Raw genomic sequence first — 22,235 nt, 5'->3', positions numbered from 1 at the left:
TCGATTCGCATAGAAAACAAAGACAATTAATAGTTGGTATGCGCGCTCGCACCGCAAGAGATCTATCGTCTATCGAAAAATTAAGTATCTACCTACAACCTACCTATAAACTAATTTCGACAACGATGTCATGTTTATAGTGAATTTTAAACCAAATTCACCGAAGACGGTTGTGATAAATATATTCGGCTGTGCAATAGATTCATTGCCCAGATGTTCCTCCCACACACCCTAATATATAATATTCGACTGACGTAAAACTTCTATAGTCGTAGGTATTCACTACTCTGTTATGTTTCTATCTGCACGGCGGATATCAACTGCAGACTCTTTCATATCGCACCCTCACCCGATTGTCGCCTAGTAACTGATGCAGCTGACGCATCACGTCACCCGCAATGTGGCAATGGCCACCGCAGCATGTTGCAGTAGCCAGGTCGTCACCTGCCGCTGAAGTCTGAAGTGGGCGAAGCCGTTTTTAAAATCATCCCCGATCTTTTACAGGACTATATAATAATATAATATAGTACATTGTATTATGAAGAGTGCAATCAAAATTAAAAATACATAATATGCCTCAATAAAGTTTGCAGGCAGTTTATTGTATATTATACGGGCAGATCCTTTTAAGAATCAATATAAAAGTTATTAATATAATATTAACACAACATTAATATAATATTTATTTTCTCGAAAAGTATGAATATTTTTTTATAAATAGTTGATTATTTTGAATTCTCTGACGTAACTCCCCCGCACTCTGCATTAAAATTCTATTCCCATGTTTCATTATTTTAATAATACTGGAAGTATTTCAATCTTCAGAGATGTCAGAGTTCAACAGTAAACTAATACATCTCAATTAACTTAAATTTATTCTTTAATTAAGTTGTTTAAGTACTAGCTGCTTTTACACTTAGTGAACAACTAGCATTATGACTTCCGGGTGAAAACTTTGTGTGGTGTGCCAACATAAATTAGCAAAAGTTTACCAGTAATCCATATCCATTCAATTTATATAAATTTAAACAAGGTATCTATCCTTATTAATTATTAAATATCTGTACAGTTAATAATAAAAATAAAAATAAACTTATTCCGGTAAAATGATAAAACTTAACATTAACTTAGTGGCTATTGTTAACAGACACAGCCTTGAACTAATATATTAATATGTGCAGTGTGCACTTTAAGATAAATTTAATTTTAAACTGTGCCAAAATTTAGATCCAAATGTTTTCAATCGAATAAAAAAACAAGATGAACCTATTATTACTAAATAAAATACCAATTATAATGTTTTCAGTTGGCAATTTATATTTTTAAATATTTTGCTAATTTAATTCAATTTCTTTATCAATTGTTGCCTTTTTTAGATCAAACTTTAATTACTTCTAAATTCTATGATCATCATTTGATGTATAATTTCAAATTTAAAACCAAATTTCCAACAACAGTTTTATGATATAGATTTATACAGCTATATTGTACAGAGTATATAATAGCCAATAGGTATGTATATACTAAAATTAGTAAAATTTTCATAGAACGAAATCTCATAGACCAAAAAAAAATAATATAATTTTTTTAATAACTATGAAATATTTAATATAGATAAATTAATATTAATAAATTATTTTTATACCTATGTATAATAAAGTAATAAATATACTTCTATTTAATTTATCATTTATGTAATAATCAAGAATAAAATATTAATACAAATAAATATGTTTAACAAATCAATCTATGCTATAAATAAATAATATATAATGTAAGTTATGTAATTTTTTTCTAAAGGAATTATAGTTAATATTATTCACAATTCATATCAGTGTGATGAATATTAAGTAAAAATAGATTAAACAAATGTGAAGTCATATAGAAATTTTAAATAAATAACTAAATAGATAGGTAATTCACGTTTAAGACTTCTAAACTTCAAAAAAAAGAATTGGGATTTTAGTAAAGAAAAATACAGACTTAATAATATAAATAAATAAAAGTTTAATTCCCATAAATAATATTTTTAAATAGTAATAAAATAATTATACATCGTTATTTATCATTTAAAATAAGTAATTTCGTCCAAATTAGAACTTATAAAGTCTATAAAAAAAAAATTATCTTTATATAGGTATTTTTTTAATTGTATAGTTTCAGTAAGGAATATTTATGATAGAATCATATAGGTATATTGAATTCTTAAAACTTGAATACAAAAAGAAATGTTTTAATGAATTTTTAACCAGGAAACAGTTCTTGAGATTTTGACGGATTTCGTCAAAATTCCAACTTTAAGAGCATAATAAAAAAAAAAAATTGTGCCTATGTATTTATAATATTTTTAAACTTATAAAAGAAAAACTTAAATGAAATCTTGTAATAAATTTTCAAGTATTTTGACCCGGAGAATATTTTTTTTTATTGACATTCATAAAAAAATAAAAAAATTTAAATTTATCATGTCTATAAAATATAATTAAAAAAAAAAATTATAAATTTAATAATATAATTAAAATGATAATATGGACACGTTGTGAAAATTTCAAACATCTATTATTATTTTTTTTTGAAATACATTAAAATATCAAAAATTATTTAAGGTGTATTAATTATATTTTATTGGTAAATACTGAATGTTATAAGCATTTGACCTTGAAATGTTCATAAAAAATTGATTTGGCTTTTAGGTAGAATTTTTTTCTCTTAAACACGCTGAAAAATTAATTACAAAACTTGTATAAAATTTTTATATCTTAGGTATAAAAACGAACTTTTTATTAATTTCTAACTAGCAATTTTTATAAACTTTGTCAAAATTATAATTTTAAACGCTTATAAAAAAATATAGAAACTTTGTTCGATAGTTTTTAATTGAGAAATTAACAACTTATGAGAAGTTTTGTATCAATTTTCGAGCATTTCTTTGCAGTAAATAATTTTTAATCCATGTTTATAAAAATAATTGAATATTTCTAATGTCTATAAAAAACTTAAAAAGTCGAAATAATTTGATCCTAATTAAAAAAAAAAAAAATGATAATATACACATTTGGTGAAAATTTCAAGTACCTATCTATGATTATATATTATTTATTATCTAAATTTAGAAAATTAGAATTACATACAAATTCTCGTAACGACCATGAATGACCGCATTTTTGTGGTTGTATAGCGTGATTGTAATGTAGTCCGTGTAAGTCTAGCCTTAATTTTATGTTTGTTATTGTCGATAATAAAAATAAGTACTGGACATTTTTAAGTTTGACCTCTTTAAAGCATAAACTAGATCCAATTTGATATTCAAAACCACTCCTATTTTTGAAAATTGAAGCATTTTATTGATAACTTATCGTGTACTTAGATCAGCGGTTCCCAACCTTTTTGAGACTATTACCCAAAAGTCAGGTTAGATATTCACAAATACCCCCGACCAAAAAAAAAAAGTTGAGTAAAAAAAAAACAAAATATATATTATGATGATAATTATAATTTATTTAATTTTTGCAAACAAAGAAAATAAGAGTTCTCAAAACTATTAACACTATTAACAAAAATATTATATTATTACAATTTCATTTACAGTCATAATACACATGAGTAAATGAATAATAAGTACTTAAAATACAAATAAATAGTTTAACTTTTACCCTCCAAAAAATCGTGTTTTTACCCACTAGGGGGTAATTACCCCCAGGTTGGGAACCGCTGACTTAGATAATATACACGAAAAAAATTTAAAAAATTCATCAAGATAGAATGAATACATTCATCGGAGAGCTCAGAGTCTAAATTGAACGATATAATCTTAATTTGTATATTTTAATCACGAATGATAATGTTTAACTTGATAAATGTATTTATTATTTTTATAGATAACTAAAAATATTATTATTATGACCGTCTGGTCCTAGTTGATTTTTGCATTTATGTCGTCGAACTTGACAAATATTGTAATTCATAATCTGCTATCACTATATTGTATATTTACGGTGAGGGTTTTCAATCTTTAAGACATAATTCGAGAACCCATACAAATATTGAATTTAAATTGGAAATCTTATGTGTTATGGTTACCAGAATGATTGTACAATAATATCATGCACCATGGTAACGCTCGGTATAGTGTATCATAATATCGCTATCGAACAGTTGAATAAAATAAAAATATATAATATTGATATACCTATACTTATACTCTATAGTGTATAGTCATCAATTATAAAAAAAAATTGTTCAGGAAATTTCTAGAACTTATTTCCTGACCCGTCCTACACCCACGCGCCGCCGAAACGAAGCGCACGCGCGCTTTTACCGATGGTTTCGTAAGAACAAATACACAGATACACAAAATAATAATAATAATAGTGGTATTGAAACTAAACGGCAATAAACGGAAAGGGAACATCTAATGTAATATTATGTTTTAAACGTTAGGTTACACGTAAATAATTGTAGTATAATATACCTATATACACATTTAGTTATTCTCGTCGCCTACACTGTGTGCGCGTGCGCGGTCGACCAGCATCCGCGTGAAAATGGTGGGTGTTCGATTTTCCACTCATATAGACCGAGCGCGGGTCCGCTGGCGTCAGTCATACCCCGAGTGTGTTCGTAGCGCGTCCACAACAGTTGATTTTCAATAGAATATAATCGATACCAACCATTGACTTGTAATATCGCATCATTTTGGATATTGTATAATAATATAAAATCTTATATTATTTCTGTCGCATTTTACCCCTTCAAATTCTCGTCCGTTCAGTTATCGATTATTTTCTTTGAACACGCTAAAATATAAATGGCACACAACACTGGCGTCAAGCGAGACATCCCTATCAAGTTGGGCGACTTCAGCGTGATCGACTCTGAGTTCAGCAACATCCGCGAGCGTTTCGACGCTGAAATGCGAAAGATGGAAGACGAGATGACCAAGTTTCGTTCCGAACTCATGAACAAAGAGTCTAACTTCTTCAAGACCACGTCCAAGTTAGTATATACTATTTTATAATATGAAATACTTTCAATCTAACAGTTTATATTATTATATTTTATTCGTATTTTTGGACAAGCTCCTGTATGTGATTTTTCATTAAATTCGATTTTGGTATTTTTGATTTTGATACCTATTTTGTATAGATCAATTTATATCAAAACGGTATTTCCGAAAAAAAAACTTTCTACTTATATTATTAACTAATAAATTGTTGTGTTTTTTTTTTTTATCGTACGATATTTTAAAAAGGACATCACATGTGGAAGAAAAGTCCTTGTAAGTACAATAATATAATCATTTTTGAAATTGGCATGCCAATTATGCATATTTTTTGCAGCAGCACTTTAAAGGGTTTAGAATGTTTAAATCATAATTCATATTATCTGTATAATACACAAGTTTTTAATATGTTGTCTAAATTATCTTTCATTCTGCTGATTATTTAGAGCACTTGCACTTGTAATCAAAATAAAAGGATAAAATATAATCATAAAGTATATCTACCTATATTTGTATTTCAAATATTAATTCTATTATTTTGAATATTATTCGAATTAATTAACTGTGAAATAATAACTGTATAAATATTGAATATTAATTAATATACATATAGGTAGGTAGTATGTACACTGCTTTGAAATTAGAATTAGTAATCATCAATACTTCATTACCTACTTCAAAAAAAAAATTCTAATAATATAAATATCAATAAAAAAACATTAATTCGAGTATTTAAAACAAATTTACATATAATATACTCGTATTATATAAATACTTCAAAATCATTTTTAGAATACAAACTTATATTAATAAATAATTTGAATAATTTTGCTCAAATAGTTTACAACTTTACTAGTAGGACATATATATATAAAATTATATTGCGTGGTACACCTATAAAATACGTATGTATTGCTTATAATTAAATTTTACGATCGTGTTGATGCTTAAAATAATAATAATGATAATACGTAGGAAAGAATACTCTCAGATGCCTTACAATGACTGTCTCGACTCATATATAGTCGTGTTTACAATTATATATTGTGTGATGTTTACCGTGGGTAAATATTGATTTGAAATTTAAAATACAACCGTCGTAGGTATTCTTATGAAATACAAAAAAACCATCTTTTGTACCTTAATAACGGTCGTACATACCTTTTATATAAGCATCAACTTACATAGGTATATTATAATGGATGATTGAGAAAAACTTAATTGGGAATAATATTATATCGTTATTATAAATTTTTGGTGTGTAGAAAAGTGAGCGTTTATACAAAAAGGTTCGTGAATCATTTGCGGGTTGACATTGATTGCGTTCATTCTGCACGGTTTTGCTCACAACAATAGAGGTCGTGATGGGAATCACGTTATATTATTGCACCATAACACAATTGGCAATAATTGCAGTTGAGCTGCGTACCTATTACGTTTGATGTGTATATTGTTGTTATTATTTTTATTCCCTCCATACGGTAACGCACACCGCGGTTACAGATCAAATAGCACAATAAACCTATGTATAGTTTAAACTTGCGATTTCCTGACTCACGTTTAGCAAGTACTCACACACGGTGCAATTGTTATAAGAATCAGTTTCTGTCAATTTTGAAGTTTGTCAAAAACAAAGCATTTATATCAATTATATCTATCACTTTTTATTGAGTTCTTAAGTATTTAAAATGTTTTTGCCTAATCTTACTCGTAATGACAGCCTATTTTTTCAATTTTTTTTTTTTTTTAATAACAGAGGAGTGTTCGAACTTAATTGAAAATATTTTTTCACCCAATATACTTACTCATTAGTCATTACTATAATCTGAGTATATGATATACAATTGAAAATAACGCGCATAAGCCTTCTGTTTAGTTTACTCGAATTAGATTTATTTCGTCCAACGTGTGCATAATCACATTGTACATATTTTATTTTTATTTTATGTATATAAATACATGAGTCTGAGGCGGTGCAGGCTATTATTGGAAGTAGTAGAAATTATAACACTTTGGCGATGGAGGCAATGGCAGCAGCGTCATAGAAATACTTATATACCTACTATAATATTAACTTACGACCACACTACAAAATAATATTATATAGGTCTACAATGTTAATATTTTAGTTTATTGCATCGTGGTCACGGAACCGCGCCTACGCGATAACAACATACTATGCACGTATTATATTATAAATTATAATATACTAAGTATAATATATATATATATTTAATATGGCATATTAAGTTTCAAACTCCGTCGTCAATATCGTATCAGAATTTTCTTTTGAATTAATTTTTATATCCAATGTTCGTGCTGAAGATTGTTGCAAAAATAACACAACATAATTGTGCTGTAATGGCGTGTTATAAGAGCGCCGAGGGATATTGAATTTAATGTTTTCATTATTTTAATATGGTTTTTAACACTTAAAAACCTGTTCAACAAAAAATATTCAAAACGATTTTAAAGTAACAGGGTTTTAACACGACAAATGTGTACCCATGTATATTTAATATAATAAGAACTAAAACTTTCTCTAGCGTACACATTTATTTAAAAATAGTTCTATGTGATCACTGTGGAACGGTGTGGATTTTTGAAATGTCAAATTCTATTTATTTATTTTTTTTTTTGTTAGCCAGTTGCCTATTGAGTGTCTCACAAAATAATGTCTATAAAAACTCTTTTGGGCTTAATTATTTAAAACACCTTTTCGTGATATTTAAGTTGTCTTTAAATCACGACCCAATTAGAAAACTATAATAGTGTAGTTGTATTAAATATATGTTAAATACTGCCATGGCTTAAAGTTCAAACAAGTATGAATTTAAAAAAAAAATATTAAATTACAAAGCATATATTAAAATGAGATTTTGATACTTCATTAATCGTATTAGTTATATTTTGTTAACATTTTAAATTGCATTGTATTTTTTTGCACTGTTTGTCTTTTTATGGATGTTTAGGCTCATATTGATTAGATATTGTTTTTTCAAGGTAATATTTTACCAATAACATAATATTAACGCCACTTTACATTCCACCTCACTACTCATGCACTCAAAACATATGTTTTGCATCAAATATATTATGAATTCGACTTATTCAAATTACATTAGTGCATTATTGTTTTATAATTTAAGCATTATCACTGCAGTAAAATTTTATTATTGTATAATATTAAAATTGTTGTATTCTATAAATTATAATATATTTTAGCATTATTATACTTTATATTACATTATGATCTTTTGTTTGCTTTTTAGTAATTTTATTTTATATTCATTTTTATATTTAATTAATTTAAAATATTCTATAAATAGTTGATATTTATCCTATTTTTACAAGTTTAGTATACTATCTTTGTTATTACCATTATTTTTCATTTTCAAAGGTTTTTATTATCGCCTTCTAAAAGGTCACTTTTCCTTTTTTTTTCTAAGTTTATTTATTATTCTTAGCATATAAATTCGTTAGTATTATAGTAAGTATAATAAAAGCCATATAAATATATAACTATTTGACCTCGTAGTTCATCCATAACACTAAATTAAAAATAAAAATATTTTTGAGTGGGCACATTCAAATTAACAGTTGAATGGCAATTGATCGAGAAAGAGTAAATTTCCTTCCTACCCACAGTTGCTTTAAAATAATAGACTATACGAGTACGTACGACCATCAATGGGCTTTAAACTAATATTTTTATCAAAATAATTTTTTTTATTAAAATATAAAACTAAAAGGATCATTACTACCGCTTTTTTGAATTATGATTATGTTATTGTTATTTAAATATATTTACAGAAAATTAAAAGTTTTAATTTATGAATCAGTATGTAATCGTTCTATAATCAAAACTGTTATTACTTACATGTATTATTTTCACTGATTTGTACACTCAACATTCCGTTAATTACATAAAAATCCGAGTTTCAAATATAGTTACGGAAATATTTGTTGATTTAAATTGTCGAAGTGCAATGATGACCTTATTATTATGTATAATATCTATAACAGAAATGGTAGTTAAGTTTTAAAAACAAAAAAACGTTTATGAAAATTCCAAAATCATTATCCTGAATAGCTTAGAAAAGAATGTATTCAATAACCCTTTTATAGAAACAGCGATAAATTAATGTTATAGACTATAGTACTAAGTTAATTAATTACATGAGAAAATAAAAATATATATAATCGAATCATAGTAACGCACAAGTACAAAATACGTGGAGTATAAAATGTTTGTCATGATTCATGAATCATGATTAATGATTATGTACAAGCCGTATTATTTCACAAGGATTTTTTAGTCGAGCCATAATTTGTTTTTATACACAAGTATTTTTTCTGATTTCATATCTAATAATAAATATAGTTTAAAAACTCAAATATTTTGGTCAGGAATGTCTACATGCGGTCAATATATTTTAAGCATAATTATCGCACTTAACAAGTCTCTGAAAAATATCTTACGCACGTTGTACATTTATGACACTTAAGCATTTTGTTTATTATTATTATTTATTATTATTTTATACGCATGTGGTTTTAAAACAATACGAAATTTTCAATTTTTTTTTAATTTAATTTTTGTTTATTATTATTATTATTATTTCCAGCTCTCAGAACACAATTTCGTCGAACCACAGCGATCTGCCAGCTAGCCGACTAACTGGGGCTACGCCTAGTGGTTGGGTCGAAAGCATTAACTCGCCGTTAATTCAAGAGGATGGCGACAACAAAATGTTGAAACTCAGATTTGACGTCAGTCAATACGAACCCGAGGAAATTGTCGTCAAAACGGTCGATAACAAACTATTGGTATGTGTCATTATTCGTGTGACCTATCTATCTGCGTTCTGCAGCACACAGCTAACTAAAATGTTTTAAAGAATAACATAATATTGTTATCATTATTACCGTTGTACCGTAAAACGAACAAGATTTCGAGATAGGCACGAGTGTATGACAGAAATATAAAACAATCGCACCGGATGCGACGTACGCATATATACATCGCGGGTGTTCTATATAAACTTCAATAGCACGATGCGTAACGAGATGATTTCGAAACCGGTTGTATTAAAATTATATACTCGCTAAGTATTAACCATTAACATTTCCCTGTTACACCGTAGTACGGACCTGAGTACTCCAACTAATATATTAAATATTATAGAGGATATATTATGAAGTCCTTAATGCGTATGTGGTGAATGGACCACAACTTTTTAAAGCAATAGAAACAAATTTGTATTATAATAGCTCGCTACTTTGATTTCCACAATATTATACACCTGTAATAATAGCGTAAAGCACTGTGTATTAATATAAACGCACTGCCAATATGATCACGTTAGATAGGTAATGGTAATAATGTTTAAATCAGCCACGGATGATTTGTCAAGACCTTCACATAGTTAATGTCATGTGTGTACGTCGACGGCCTTGACAGTTTTTTAAAATTTTACTTTATAAAGTTTCGGAAAAAATGGATAAACATATATAATAAATTATATATACGTTTATGTATTAAGATTTATTATAAAACATATTTCTCATAAATTTTAATATTATAAAAATATTTTTGAAACCTTGTGAATCCATTAACAGATTTGCTACACTAATTCGAAGGTATTCGATTATGTTATATTTTCTACATTTTTCAATAACTAGCATAATGTACTTAGGTATATTTAAGTATACATTTTACTATATTTACATAACATTATAATGTATTCTCCCACAAAGAAGGGAGTGCTCATTTATTTAGATGAAAAAAAAATAAACACACACACTCTTGTACACATGGCACAGACATACTTGAAAACGACCCACGCCTTAATCGACCTTGTCTACACCCGATAAACTCCATACATGGCTAGAAGCCTTCGGACCAATAATGATCTCGTGTGCAAGATGCGAGTATTACCTACATATTGCATTCATATATTATATATTATACTCCGCTACATTCCAACACAAATATATTATTACAAAAACTGTAAAATATAATACTATACGATTATTATAAAGGGTGACATTACACGGACTATTTAATAATAAGCGATTCGGTTATTCAATTATTAAATTATTTTTTCTTTCTATATAGATAATTTATTATGCACTTATACAATTATACAGCTATGTCTTGTAAAACAATAAATCGCGTTAAAATTATCAGATTTTATAATGTAACTTATCGTCTATCATTTAATAAATAACTATTAATATCTTGAATATCTATAAATTATAATTTAAACATATTAATTATTATGCTGTTAAACTGTATACAAATTACAAATATTAGCTATATTTTCTATATTTTAAATTGTAAATTTTGTATATTTTGAAAAATAACATATTCAGGCGTTAATAAATACAATATTTTAGTAAATAATAATAAATAGTTAAATAACAAAATAAATTGTATAATTAAATGTAAATCAGTTTAAAAATCTAAAGATCAATTATTATTTCTCTATGATACATGAATCGAGACAAAATATATTTATTAATTATTAGTTATTATTTATTTTAAGTTTTTATTATTTAATTTATAAAATAATTTACAATACTGTACGCAAGGCATGGTAATATTATGCTCTAATGATTTGAACGAAAAGTCACTGAACCAATTTTATTTAACTCGATTTTCTGAGTATTTTTAATGGTCTGATTTCGAAAAAAGTTTCGAACTTAAAATAAATTTAATTAGAAGTATTATAAAATCTTTCAATACAATGAATATTAAGTTACTTAAATTTAAGTTGTTTTATAGCTACACATTGTGAATAGAATATTTTATTTCACAAAATGTTAGCTTCGCCCTAGCGCAGTTTTAGACTAAAATTCAATTATTTATATATATTATCATTTTTATAATTTAACAACTATAAGTGAAAAAAAATCGTAAAATTACTTAAATGCCTCGTCGAAAAAACCACAATATTTAAATACAATACCTCCTCATCTCCTAAAGTAAAAAATGAAAAAATAGACAATGTTGGAACACTCAGGGATGTATATTTGGAATAATTCGGTGAAAAAATGTAATGCCATCAACTTGGTACTTAAAAAATGCCTAGTTTTTTTTATATATACATATATTTAAGGATATTATGTCAAATTTAACAATACGTGTATCTAAACTTAACCAAATATGACTAAATAGTAAAAAAAAATTTCTAATACTATTAAATAATTCCTTTTTTTATTTATGAAACAAATCATAGTTTATCTACCTATAATATTAATATATTATGTAACTTAGGAAGTATATTACTCGTACTACCCATACTAATATTATAAAAGTGCTTTTATTTTATATTCATAATGGTCATTATAACTTTTATAAATATTCCATAGTGTATGCATTATTATATTATATTATTTTTGAATATTTATTTGATGATTTATTATTTATTTGTTAAGGTACACGCCAAGCATGAAGAAAAATCAGATTCAAAATCTGTGTACAGGGAATACAACCGGGAATTCTTACTTCCAAAAGGTACCAATCCGGAAGCGATCAAATCATCTCTTAGCAAAGACGGTGTGTTAACTGTTGAAGCACCATTGCCTGCTTTAGGAGGGCCTGATAAATTGATTCCAATCTCGCATCATTAAATATTTTTCTATCTAGTGAACCACTTTTAGAAAGCATAAACATTTTTATTTTTATTTTAATACCTTAATTTTTAATTAATTGATTAATTAATTTTTGAAAAAATAAATGTTGTTTTTAATTCCCTTCAATAAGTCTTATGATTTTTTGTTTCCAATGTTATAAAAAAAAACCATACAATAAAATATAATATATATTTATATTATGTTATCTATGTAAACAGCTTTAAAATTACAACATAGAATTATTATTGTACGCATGTAATATTGTAGAGCTGTATAATGTATACAATACTCGATCACATTGCACATCATAATAATATAATATATGCTAAAACATGATTTGTGCTAGTTCCTACAATTGTTTCTGTAATCACCGCATTGAAGATTGGATATTTTTTATACACATAATATAATATATATTTAGCTAAGTACACAACTTAATGTTATATCTTATATAATATATTATATTTTCATAATAATAAAAATAAAATAAAAATAGGTGCAATTAATTGGCTAATGTTCATTAACTTATTATATAATATATATTATATTCCGTTGGATTGAAAAAACAAAGAAATATTGTATTTTAATGATTATTACTACATTTTTATTGTTATAATTATCTATACTAATATAAATTATTTGAATTTTTTCATGACGTGTTTGATTTTTTTCTCTTACTTAATCAAATTTAAATGTTAAAATGCTTTTGTGACAGGAAGCACACTAAATATTCTAAAATTATCATCGAAGTCGCTGGAACACATTTAGAACTGCTACCGCCGCCTTGGTCGCTTTTTTTTTTTTTTGGACCGCGTTCAACGCCCAGTCTAGATAGTAACATAACTATTTTACGAGTGCACAAAACACGAAAATAGAATATTTCTTAATAAGTGTTTTTAAGACACTAGTACCTATTCTCTTTTGTTATTTTCCTTGAGTCCTTAAAATAATCAGCGGTAAAAAAAAATATATTTGAAAATACCAATTGCAATACGAAATTAACGACGTTTATCTATATTAACTACTATACTACTTTAGAAATCATGATTTAATTGAAAAGTATTTTGTAATTTATAAACCGTATACTTGGTTGTGTATAATACCAATATACCTAATAAAGTATAAACCATTAAAATATGTGTATGAAATGTAATAAAAAAACGAACGGCTATATCATTACATTTATATATTATAGGTAAATTATAAAAATTTTAAATTAAAAAAAAATAATAAAAACATTATGTCTATTTTTTCATAAATTACGTTATAATATTGTTATTCTTAAAACAGAAAAAAAAGTATGAAAAATGTAGGTAACTGGGTACCACTCTGCTAAATATAAGCATAAGACATACGATATCGTATTATAAGGTATTGAGTGGGTCACTTACAATAGGTGTGTTAAATTTGAATTCAATGATATACGTATACTATTGTATAAGTAAAACGATTCTGAGCGGAAACGATCTATCAGCCTAGCGCCTAGGTATATCATCAAGTGATAAGTTTTTTTTTTTGATATAGTTAATAAAATAATTTATTTTATATTTTTATTATTATAATCATAATATGTATTTATATTATATTTTATCAACTTAAATGAAACAAAATTTAATGAAATATTTTTGTAAATTTAATACCGTAAAATAGTAAAAATAGATTCATAGTAAATACCATATATCTATAAAAAGATAATATTCGAAAATAAATCAAAAATATGATAGCGTAAAGTAAAATAAATTCATAATAATATAAAATACATAAAAATTTAACATTCCACAAATATTATTTTTAAATTATAATAAAATAATTAGATACATATCCTATTATTTATCATTTAAATAAGTAATTTTATCCAAGTTGTAATTTAAAATGTCTATAAAAAATGATTAAAAATGTTACTATGTATTTATAATATTTTTATACAGATAAACGGAAAACTTATGTGGGATCTTTTCAAACATTTCTATCTAGCAAATAATTTTTAATTGACATTTATAAAAAAAAAATGAATATATTTTCTTATGTGTATAAATTTAATAATTTAAAAGTAGTTGAAATATTTTGATAATTTTATCGTAATTAAAAAAATTATAATATAAACATTTGGTGAAATTTCGAGTATCTACGATTATTCGTTTTGGAATAATATTTAAAAAATTAAACCGATCTTGTCAAAAATTAGATTTACGTCAAAATTTCCAGTTTTCTTTAATTTTTATTTGATTTTTCATGTTATGAAAATAGGTACTGGGAATTTTTAAGTTTGACCTTTCTAAGTTACAAACTAGATCCAATTCAGTATCCAAAACCACACCGTTTTTTTAAAATCAAAGCATTTTATCGATAACTTATCATGTAGGTATACTCACATAGGTACACACATAAAAAGATACACATTATAATAAAATAAATATACCAGACCTATAAATTCTTTGCTCCGCTCAGAATTTAAAACGTTAATAATATGTATTATATGTACCTTCATACTTTCTTTTTATTAATCTATGTAGTTGTGTCTTGTGTGTGTTTCCTACATGGTGTACCTATTTTCAAATTGCTTGTAATAAATACACATTTACATCAATATTAATTGCAAAATTAATATTTATTCTGTGTAATTCATCAAGAATGGGGATACTTCTATTTAAATTATGAGTGATGAATATATTGTATATATTTTGCAATGATGTGTATGTGTTATTTATATTTTGTATTTATAAGTACCTATAGTTCAGGGATGTACGCAGTAAGCAGTAAAGTTTTGGGGTGTGTTTTTGAAAAGTAGAACTTTTTTATAATAAATATAGGAAATACGCAATAAGTATAATTTTATTATATTTATAAATCCTGTTTGAGTATTTTTTTTTTTTAACCATATAAAAATTTTAATTTGTTAGTGTTAATTTTTTTTTTTTTGCTTTAGTCAATTTTTTACAAAAATAATGTAATATTATGTCTACCTGTCAAAAAATATAATGTAACAATTAACATTAGAATTGAATAAGTAAATAACTATACAACTATAAAAAAATCAAATATTTCGGGGGGTGTTTGAACATCCAAAACATCCCCTGTTTACGTCCCTGCTATATTTGAATAAAAATATTTCAATTGATAGCTGTATCTTGTGTTTACTCTGAGTGATCAATATTATAATTATCCAATATATATTTGGGGGGACGTTACTAAATATTTATGCATATTATGATTAGATACCGAATACGAGCTGTGGACGATGGAGGTTTAAATGAACTGTTTTTCATGGAAAAAATATATAATTAGGTACGTAGGTACCTACTGCAAATCAATCTAATTTTGTGATATAGATTTAGATTCCTCGAGTTGTTTTCTTTAGAGTTTACATCCTATTGATCATAGTGATACTACAATTCACTTTTAAACCAATTTAAAATTTTGGAAAATATACATTTAAAGCTGTTTGTAAGTTCGAAAAATCTACAGTTCACAATCGCTGTACACAGCAGGATCAGTTTTGTATTTCTGTCCTGGTAAGACCATGATCTATTATTTATTGATAGTTGATACTTGGGAGTATATTTGGGTTATGGCCGTATGGTAAATGGTTATTAGTTATACATGGATATAATAAATAGGTAGTAAATACTATAAAAATTAAAAAGTAACCACAAACCAATCCAAACTTTGATTAGTCTGTTAACAAATATCACCATAATCAATTAATGAATCTCCGAGGCGCCGGTGAATTTTTATCTGATAACAGCTGCTGTAACCATGCCACCATGGTTATCACGTTTATTAGGCTATAGTCTAAAAGACATTGATTATTAATTGGTGTAAAATTAAAAGCTATACAGTCACGTTGCATTCTTAATTTTCAGTACCTATTAATCATTAATCAATATTCAGTAACTAATATCAAATTTTCTTTTTTGTAGTTTTACTAAATATAAAATGTCTTCAATGGCAGCGCTTAAATTGTTTAGAAATCAACTTATTAGAAATGTTTGGCGTTTTAGAAGCACCGGACAAACATACAATCTCAGACCGAATAATGTTGTATTGTCATCAAGTAAGCCAACTAGCGATTCACTAAGCATAAATATTATATATTATTTTTTGTTCTTTATTATTAATACACAATTTGTACCTGTAAGCACAATAGAGTATGACTAGTACAAGCTATATAAAATTAAAAAAAAAACTTGAACAACTTGATTGAAGATGCCTCCTATTGATGGCACTTTCACCTTTTAATTATTTATGTGTATATTTTTACTTTTATTTTGGGTTAAAGATTGTTATCTAGTAGATTTTTGCACAAATTCGCTTAAGGTGCAAAGAGAGTTGTCAGCTAACTGGGGATGACAATTGTAGCTAAGTTTTTAATAAGTAAATGTGGGTGAGTATTAAGGCATAGGTGGAATTGTTTATAGTAAATTTTTGCCTCTTTATGTATTGTTTTCATGTGAAGGTTTCTATTTAGGACATGATTATATGTGTATGGTGGAGAATTAGTAATTTTCCTCATTATAATATTTTGGAATTTCTGTATTTTTTTTTAGATTGTAGATTTTTGCATTATCCTATAATATTGTTAAATTATTATTTACAGATGTGCCTATTAGACACTTTGCAGCTAATCCTAATTTGGATGATCGCGTGAATGACAAAAATCCAACTGCAGGTTAGATAACGGATAAAATAGAAAATCTAAGATAAGTCATATAATCAATAATTTTATCGGTTTTTCAGAAAAATTGGAATTTCAAGCAGAGACTCGTATGTTGTTGGATATTGTTGCCAAATCATTATATTCCGAAAAAGAAGTAAAAGATAATTTACATCAATAATGAAAATAACTTTGTACTAGGACTTCTCTAATAATATTCTTTAAATGTAGGTTTTTATCAGAGAATTGATTTCAAATGCTAGCGATGCTTTGGAAAAATTACGATATGTCAGTTTGAAAGCTGGCGAATCTCATGACTTGGGAAGTTTAGATATAAACATAACCACAGATAAGACAAATCGCAAATTAACAATTCAAGACACAGGAATTGGAATGACTAGAGAAGAGTTGATTACAAATTTGGGTACTATTGCTAAATCTGGTTCCAAAGTATACATTTTTATATAATTAATATCAAGTACAAGAATGGCTTTTAGATAGCTTAACATATTTTATTTGTTTAGGCATTTTTACAAAATATTCAACAAAGTGAATCAACAAATTTATCATCAATTATTGGTCAATTTGGTGTTGGTTTTTATAGTTGCTTTATGGTGGCTGATAGAGTAGAAGTTTACACAAAGTCAATGAATCCTCATGCTACTGGATATTTATGGAAATCAGATGGGTATTTTTTTTTTTAACTCTTAGTTTTAATTTATGAAACTTACACTTAATAACTTGTTTTAGAACTAATGAATATGAAATAATAGAATCTGATAATATAGAGAGAGGTACAAAAATAGTCATGTATCTTAAACAAGATTGTCGCGAATATGCTTCAGAAGACACTGTTCGTAATGTCATTAATAAATACAGCAATTTTGTGAATTCTCCAATTAAGTTGAATGGTTCTGAAATTAATACCATACAAGTAAGTATACAATTTAATAATGTTAATTAATTTTTTTATGTAACTTAAACTTTTTTAGCCATTATGGTTACTTAATCCCAAATCTGTTTCAAAAGAACAACATGATGAATTTTACAAATTTGTAGCAAATACTTATGATAGACCAAGATTTGTGTTGCATTACTCTGCCGAAGCTCCAATTCAAGTGCGTGCATTGCTATACTTCCCAGAACTAGCACCAGGTATTAATTATAAACGAAAAAAAAAAAATAAAAATTAGATAGTCATAGATTTTATTTATTGTAGGTCAGACTGATTTTTATGACAGTTCAACTAAAGGCGTATCACTTTATACTAGACGTATATTGGTTAAAAAAGAAGCTGAAAATGTATTACCCAAATGGCTTCGTTTCGTAAAGGGTAACTTTGAACAATTAGCTATTAACTATTATATTCTTTCATCAAACTATTTATTTTTATTTTTAATACTACTATATTTAAATAAGTACAAAAAAATTTAACTGTGATTATTAATATTTATAGGTGTTATTGATTCAGAAGATATACCATTAAATTTAAGTAGAGAAATGTTACAGAACTCTTCATTACTTAGGTACAAATTACACATTTTTAATAAAATATTAAATCCATATTTAATCTCAGTATAATTTATTTCTTTTATTTTCAGAAAATTGAACCAATTATTGACCAATAAAATCGTTAAATTTTTACATGATAAATCTGTTAAAGATCTTGACGAATACATGAAATTTTATCAAGACTATGGTGTGTTTATCAAAGAAGGAGTTGTAACAAATGACGACCCTAAAGAACGAGTTTGTATTTTATTATTTGAATCTAATTTTTTATAGCTTATCAGACATTTATTGTGTCAAATTTTATATTTTTATTCATAATTGTGGTTTAAATATTTTTTTCATTATTTATTTAGATTAATGATGTCATAACAATAGTTATCAATAGAAATGAACTATTATTGATATTATTGATTGGAAAATGAATAATGATGTTTACTAAACTAGAATAACTAACAAAAAAATAATAATCATAAAAAGTTTTTTTAATTTATAATTTTTTTATTTTACAGGAAGATCTTGCTGGTCTTTTAAGATATGAATCTTCGTACACTAAACCAGGCGAAACAACATCATTTGAAGACTATATGAAGAGAAGACAAGAAGGTCAAAATGATATTTACTATTTATCTGCTCCTAAGTAATATAATTAAATTATTAATATGATAAAATTATTATCTTTAAAACTTTATTTTTGAAATGATTTGTTATAGCCGAGCTTTAGCGGAAAATTCTCCATACATTGAAGCATTAAAGAAGAAAAACATTGAAGTTATTTATTGTTATGAACAACATGATGAAATCATTTTATACCAAGTAAAAACATTCAAGAATGCCAAACTCACTTTAGTTGAAAAAGAAATTAATGCTGCTAATAATCAAAGTTCTCAAGCAGTTGATTTAGGTTGGTTATATTTTCATTAGTTATTCGAATAAAACTATAAATAAATTAATGAATAATTTATTTCACTCATTGTTCATTCAATATATGTTTAATAGGAATTGATAGTTTAAGTCAGTTACAATTAGATTCTTTATTACCTTGGATTGAATCCGTATTGGGTAACAAAGTAAAAAAGGTAAAAACTACTGGACAATTAGAAAGCCATCCTTGTGTAATCACTGTTGATGATATGACAGCCGCTAGACATTTCATTAAAACCCAGCTAAAACAAATGGATGAGGAGATGTTATTTTCAGTCCTTCAGCCTCAACTTGAACTAAACCCTAAGTAATTAATTAAAAAAATTGTATATAAATGTATTTAACAACTATCTGCTTTCAGACATGCAGTTATAAAGAAATTGCATACACTTAAAGATTCAAATCCAGAATTGGCTAAATTAATTGTGGAACAGGTAAAATTTATTTCATAATGTTTTAAATTAGTAATTTACATTTAATTTTTAAATTTAGGAATTTATAATTAAGTGTATTTAACATATTATGTTTAGTTAAAAGCTTGAAATATTTAATTTGAACAAAATTTAAATATTTTAAACCTTTAAAATATATAATTTTGTATATTATTGCCAGGTTTCATTAAAAATTGACTCATTTAATGGTTCAGTTAAATATTATGTTTTTTCAATAATATTTAATGAAAATCAACATATAACCAATAGCTTACTATTATTTCATTAAATTTTAAATGATTTTTATGCGTTTAACTTATATTATTTCTAATTCAACATCTATAAAAAAAAATATACATTTGATACATTTTAAAGTAATATGTAATCATTATACAGTTTAAAATAGTTAAATACAAAACTAAAAATTTAAATCTGCATAATTTTTATCATAAGCATTATGGTATGTTTGCTTAAATTTTATTATTTTTTTTTTTCAAATTACTATTATATTTAATAGTTAATATATTGTAACCATATTTTTTTTTACTTCCTAATCTCAAAACAATGAGTATACATTTAAATATTTAAATAATTTGTTTTCTTTGAACATAACATATTCTTGTACTATTGATTATATTTTTGTTTGATCTTAAATTAATAACTTTGTAATTTTTACTATTATTATTATTATTATTGTTGTAGGCTCACATAAATGTTTATATCATAACTCTAAAAAAATAATAATGTTTTTAATATTGTAATTATTAGATAATCAATATGTATTTAAACATTTTGAGTGTTCTTTACTCTTTAAAGACATTCAAAATATTTTATATCAAGGCTTATAAATATTCTAGACTTTCCAGAGAAAGTTTATGTATGTTCACTATTTAAGTATATCTAAATGTCTGGTAAATGTTATATATTTTTTAATCTTATACACATTTTTTTTATTGTTTATCTAGTTGTATAGTAATTCAATGGTGACAGCGGGCCTCATCAATGATTCCAGAAAATTGGTATCTAACATGAATCGTGTTCTAGAATTAGTAGTTGAAAAATATTAAATTGTTGGTTTCGTAGTTCGACTCATTTATAATTTTGTAAATATTATCACGAATAAGTAATAAATAATTGTTTTTTTTTTTTTTTAATTATATGTATTTTTTACAATTCCTTGTTCTACAAGGTTATTTCTTATAAGCTATAATTTTATTTTTACATTTTTAATGATTAACTACATTTAAATAAATTAAATAATTAGCACATTATATGACATACATTCCTGAAACAATACAGTGAAACAAGAATTAGGAGTCCTCACCTAATGACAAACAATATTTTGTCTTTAAATTAAAGATTATTTTAACTATCAAATTTTTGCTTTCTAAAAGACTATGTTTACATATAAAAAATATCAAACATTGAATTATTTTTAAAATTAACATTGGTTTTGAAAGTATGTAGATTACTTAATTTTGCTAATTATTCATTATTCTATATTCTATTAATATTGTAACGGGTAACTAAATAAAAATAATGAAACTATGAGTAATTTTAATGTTAAATCTTGATTGACTTAATCTAGATTAATAAATTATCCATAAAAAATGACAAAATGTAAGTATTATGGTTATTACATCGGATAAAAAATATTATATTTAATGGTTTTGCATACATTGTTATTATAAATAATAAATATTAATGAAGCTTTTATTATAAAAGGTTTCATATAATTCAGAATATTTTTTTTTAATTTAGCACATTTTTTTATTTACCTATTTACATCGGTGCATAGACTTATATTATTTTGACATCTGTTGAGTGGCTACAACTACGTTTTTATGTTAAGTTTAAATCTACGTGACTGCCGACTGGTAACAACAGTTTTCATTATTCATTAGTGAGAAATATACGCAACTCAACTGATTTATCGTTAAAAAAACTGGCTTGCATTTTCCAGGCCGATCCCATTAAGTGATAAATTACTTGCTTCATACATATAATTGAATTATTTGATATTTCACTACAATACTAGGCATTAGTTACCTACTATATAATATTATCAATATGA

At 25.5% G+C, this 22,235-nt stretch overlaps 2 protein-coding genes across 3 annotated transcripts; both read left to right on the top strand.

Annotated features, from left to right (window-relative positions):
* Window positions 1-4,807: 4,807 nt before the first annotated feature.
* Window positions 4,808-12,643, top strand: LOC112598910 (alpha-crystallin B chain). Of its 2 annotated transcripts, XM_025345611.1 has the most exons (4): window positions 4,808-4,995; window positions 5,252-5,278; window positions 9,631-9,832; window positions 12,446-12,643. In XM_025345611.1, exons 1-4 carry the CDS (start codon window positions 4,808-4,810, stop codon window positions 12,638-12,640), a joined length of 612 nt encoding a protein of 203 aa, XP_025201396.1. In that variant the 3' UTR covers window positions 12,641-12,643. The 2 variants fall into 2 exon arrangements, with proteins under 2 accessions (XP_025201396.1, XP_025201478.1); XM_025345693.1 differs by lacking the exon at window positions 5,252-5,278 and having other exon boundaries at window positions 12,446-12,640.
* Window positions 12,644-16,437: 3,794 nt separating this feature from the next.
* LOC112603817 (heat shock protein 75 kDa, mitochondrial) lies at window positions 16,438-21,580 on the top strand. The gene is made up of 15 exons (XM_025352589.1): window positions 16,438-16,697; window positions 17,241-17,312; window positions 17,381-17,454; window positions 17,529-17,747; window positions 17,822-17,985; window positions 18,048-18,231; window positions 18,290-18,452; window positions 18,517-18,630; window positions 18,754-18,823; window positions 18,899-19,046; window positions 19,319-19,446; window positions 19,520-19,710; window positions 19,806-20,037; window positions 20,092-20,164; window positions 21,127-21,580. Exons 1-15 carry the CDS (start codon window positions 16,580-16,582, stop codon window positions 21,226-21,228), a joined length of 2,052 nt encoding a protein of 683 aa, XP_025208374.1. The 5' UTR covers window positions 16,438-16,579; the 3' UTR covers window positions 21,229-21,580.
* The last annotated feature ends 655 nt before the right edge of the window (window positions 21,581-22,235 follow it).

Source organism: Melanaphis sacchari, unplaced genomic scaffold (assembly GCF_002803265.2).
Source record: "Melanaphis sacchari strain LSU unplaced genomic scaffold, SCAv2.0 Contig0_pilon_pilon, whole genome shotgun sequence".
Lineage (NCBI taxonomy): Eukaryota > Metazoa > Arthropoda > Insecta > Hemiptera > Aphididae > Melanaphis > Melanaphis sacchari.
This window is presented reverse-complemented; position numbering and strand designations above follow the sequence as displayed.

Bases quoted from the DNA above. Each gene is read 5' to 3' on its own strand.
- LOC112598910 (XM_025345611.1), top strand. From the start codon at position 4,808: ATGGCACACAACACTGGCGTCAAGCGAGACATCCCTATCAAGTTGGGC. The intron at 4,996-5,251 runs GTTAGTATATAC...TATTTTAAAAAG, and splicing joins TTCTTCAAGACCACGTCCAA to GACATCACATGTGGAAGAAA. The intron at 5,279-9,630 runs GTAAGTACAATA...TATTATTTCCAG, and splicing joins CATGTGGAAGAAAAGTCCTT to CTCTCAGAACACAATTTCGT.
- LOC112603817 (XM_025352589.1), top strand. From the start codon at position 16,580: ATGTCTTCAATGGCAGCGCTTAAATTGTTTAGAAATCAACTTATTAGA. The intron at 17,748-17,821 runs GTATACATTTTT...TTATTTGTTTAG, and splicing joins TTGCTAAATCTGGTTCCAAA to GCATTTTTACAAAATATTCA. The intron at 18,824-18,898 runs GTACAAATTACA...TTTTATTTTCAG, and splicing joins CAGAACTCTTCATTACTTAG to AAAATTGAACCAATTATTGA.